The sequence below is a fragment of the Seriola lalandi genome, unplaced genomic scaffold (genome assembly GCF_002814215.2).
Source record: "Seriola lalandi dorsalis isolate HSWRI2012SDOR001 ecotype SW California unplaced genomic scaffold, Sedor1 jcf7180002054167, whole genome shotgun sequence".
Taxonomy (NCBI): domain Eukaryota; kingdom Metazoa; phylum Chordata; class Actinopteri; order Carangiformes; family Carangidae; genus Seriola; species Seriola lalandi.
In genome coordinates this window covers 1-3,381 of record NW_019524720.1, presented here as the reverse complement: position 1 = coordinate 3,381, position 3,381 = coordinate 1, and the positions used below count along the sequence as shown (strand labels likewise).

Genomic DNA, 3,381 nt, shown 5'->3' with positions numbered 1-3,381 from the left:
TCTGGGTTTCAAGTCAGGTCTCGCCCACTCAAACGTCATACCAGCAGCATCCGCAGCCGGTTTCAGATGGCATAGCAAAATAACATCATCACCAATCATTGCAATTACTGGCTGAGATGGTCCAACTACCTGAGATAGACCTAGAAAGACAAGAAGGAATCATCCTGCCCTCAGGCTCAGACCTCTCTTTTCATGTCTGGAACACTGAATATTCAACACCACAAATATTGCATGTTGCCCATGTCTGATGAACATGTACAGTACATTCACTTTATCACAATATTAAAATATGATATAATGCAAACTATGGTGTATCTGTTTGTTTGTTTCTGTGTTTGTGTGTGAGTTACCTCCACAGCAGTCTGTTAGGAGAAGTAGGACAACAGCATGACGAAAAACTAAAACACTGAAATCAGTGTGTGTGAGCGTAGACAGCCTCTTCTTCAAGTGCAGCATCATGGAGTTCTGTAAATTCAAAATAAACCAGCTGCGACATATTAATTCTTGAAGAGAATAAGGACTTTAAGCAGCGACGATTGAAGGGACGGCTACGACTCTATATCGAAACTTCCTACTGTTGCAGCCAAACTGTCTACTACAGGAGAAACACTAGTTAAAAAGGAGATATGGGTTCTCCAGGAAACTGGTTGTATAAGAGCGGCAAGGTAGGGATAATGTGTCTTGGTAAGAGAACACGGAGGCAGTCAGATTGAAGTATCCTTCATTTATTTAGCTGTGGTCTGCAACAATAATACAAACAAATAAACAATCATTTTACTATCATAGAAACAGTAAACTAGCTTAACACTGCACTAGCATAATATTAGTTGTGCAAACAATAATATAATAATCATTAAACATAACCTAATAATCACACTCACCACTTCTCATTTACACACAGCGGGAAAACAGGGAATCAGGATAGCTAATGCTGCATGAGGTGAAGGAAAACTGTCTGCTCTTGACCGCATGGAAGAAAGGAGAACACTAACGGAGCAGAAGCATGCACACAGGTGGTGCATTCAGGAACGTCGGTAAAACTGAGACACATTCGATAAAGTGGGAAAAATAAGTTCTCTATGCAAACACACTATATAACACATAAATCTCACTTGAACAATGTGGGCTTTCGAACACAGCCGCCCCCGACTGTCAACATTGACAGTCGAATCCAAGGTAGAAAGGTCACTCAGGTAAGTAAGTCCTTGGTTTCCTCATCTTCTAGCTTGGGGAGTTGGACCAAGCGAGCTACTGGTCGAATGTATGTCCGATCCTTGACCTTCACAGCAGCGGTCCGAATACGCCCATCAGCTCCAGGATAAGTATCCGTCACCTTACCGACGGGCCATGAAGCTCTTGGGAGTTGGGGATCCACAATGAGCACCACTTGGTTTGGCATGAGGCATTTCCCATCCTTCTGCCACTTCTGTCGCTTCTGCAAAGTAGGCAAGTAGTGACTAATGAACTTGGACCAGAAGTGGTCAACAAGGACTTGACTATGTCTCCATCTGCGATTTCCAAGGGTGTTGCTTAGGTCATAAACTGCTTGAGGGAGTGAGGCATCGTAGCGTCCCATCAGCAGGATGCTAGGTGTGATGGGATCCGGATCTGCTATGTCTGATGAAACATAACCAAGAGGCTTAGCATTCAAGATGCCTTCCACTTCCACTAGCACTGTCTGGAGCACAGTTTCAGATACAGTCTGGTCTTTAAGAACAACCTTGAGGGCAGTCTTCACAGACCTTACCTCTCTCTCCCATGCTCCACCAAAGTGGGGAGCACTGGGAGGATTGAAGCAGAAGGTGATCTGCTGTTCTGCCAGCTGTTCCTTTAGAGAAGGAGTCATCGCTTCAAAGGCTTCACGTAGCTCTCTAGCTCCACCAACAAAGTTTGTCCCATTGTCGGACAGGAGCTCAAAGGGTTTGCCTCTTCTGGCTGTGAAGCGACGCAATGACATCAAGAAAGCTTCAACATTGAGGCTGTCAAGGAGGTCCAAATGCACGCACCGGGTTGTCATGCACTTGAAGACTATGCCCCAGCGTTTCTCGGTTCGTCGTCCAATCTTCACCGTGAATGGTCCAAAGCAGTCGACGCCAGTCGAATAAAAGGGTGGCTTATACAGCCGTAGACGAGCTGGTGGCAAATCCGCCATCTTAGGGACTGAAGGATTGGCTCGCCATGACTGACAATGCATACAGTTGTTTTGGTACCTCTTGACCACTTCCCTACCACGCAGAATCCAAAAGCGGCGACGCAGTTCAGCCAGGACTCTCTCTGGTCCAGGGTGCAGGAGCGTTTCGTCGAAGTCCTGGATGATGAGCTTAGTCAGAGGATGCTTTGGGTCTAGTAAGACCGGGTGGATTGCGTCTGTCTCTAGCTGTTCAGCTCTTCGGAGTCTTCCACCGACTCTAAGGAGTCCTGTCTCCTTATCGTACTCAGGAGATAGTGAGCCCAGCCGGCTATGGGATGGTAGGGGCCGGTCTGACATGAGAGCCTTAATCTCCTCTGGGAATGACATAGACTGGGCTTGCTTTAGATGGAGATTCTCCGCTTTGATGTAATCAGCTGCCTCAACGGACGAACCGGAGCCTGGATCAGCCGCCCCGTGTAGGGATCGCACTGTTGCTTGCATGAGGTCCTTCCATGTAGAGAACAAGCTGACATCAGGAAGCTGAAGAGAGGGGTCAACAGTCACATGTGCGCAGAAAGAGGATTTCTTCAGTTCACTATCCTCTGGCTCTGGATAGACTGATGGACTGATAGGCCAATGATCCTCAGAACATCGAAGGAAGTCAGGGCCTTGGTGCCAACGATGTGGTCGGGACAATTCCTTTAAGGTCTTGCCACGCGTGATGTCGTCAGCGGGGTTATTGGCACTATCCACGTACCTCCAGTTGCTCACATCAGTAAGGTTCTGGATCTCGGCCACACGAGTGCCCACAAAAACCTTGTAACTACAAGATTCTGACTGAATCCAGTGGAGGACTGTTGTGGAGTCCGACCAGAGTGTGACCTTCCTGATAGGTAAGGTGAGCTCCGTTTGGATAACACGAGCTAGTTGAGCACCAGTGAGCGCAGCACTCAGCTCCAACCGAGGGATGGATAGTTGCTTCTTTGGTGCCACACGGGATCTGGCTAGGATGAAAGCAACATGAATTTCCTTTTGATCATCCTCTGTTCGCAAGTAAGCAACAGACCCGTATGCTCTCTCAGAAGCGTCGCAGAAAATATGGAGATCTCGGATAGATGTAGGAGAGTCTGCGGAGGCTGGTGCATAGCATCTTGGGATTTCCATCTGAGTCAGGTCAGGAATTTCCTGTTCCCATGTTAACCATCTGTCTCGCAGGCTCTGTGGTTGAATTGGGTCGTCCCAACCGATTC

General features: G+C 47.6%; 1 protein-coding gene across 1 annotated transcript; it reads right to left on the bottom strand.

Moving 5' to 3' along the window:
- Positions 1–7: 7 nt before the first annotated feature.
- On the bottom strand, positions 8–3,364 carry LOC147819257 (uncharacterized). Its single transcript, XM_087173294.1, has 2 exons — positions 351–3,364; positions 8–140 (listed from the first exon to the last, which is right to left on the bottom strand). The coding sequence occupies exon 1, from the start codon at positions 3,293–3,295 to the stop codon at positions 1,190–1,192; it is 2,106 nt and encodes a 701-aa protein (XP_087029420.1). The 5' UTR covers positions 3,296–3,364; the 3' UTR covers positions 8–140; positions 351–1,189.
- Positions 3,365–3,381: the final 17 nt, after the last annotated feature.

Bases quoted from the DNA above. Each gene is read 5' to 3' on its own strand.
- LOC147819257 (XM_087173294.1), bottom strand. From the start codon at position 3,295: ATGGAAATCCCAAGATGCTATGCACCAGCCTCCGCAGACTCTCCTACA.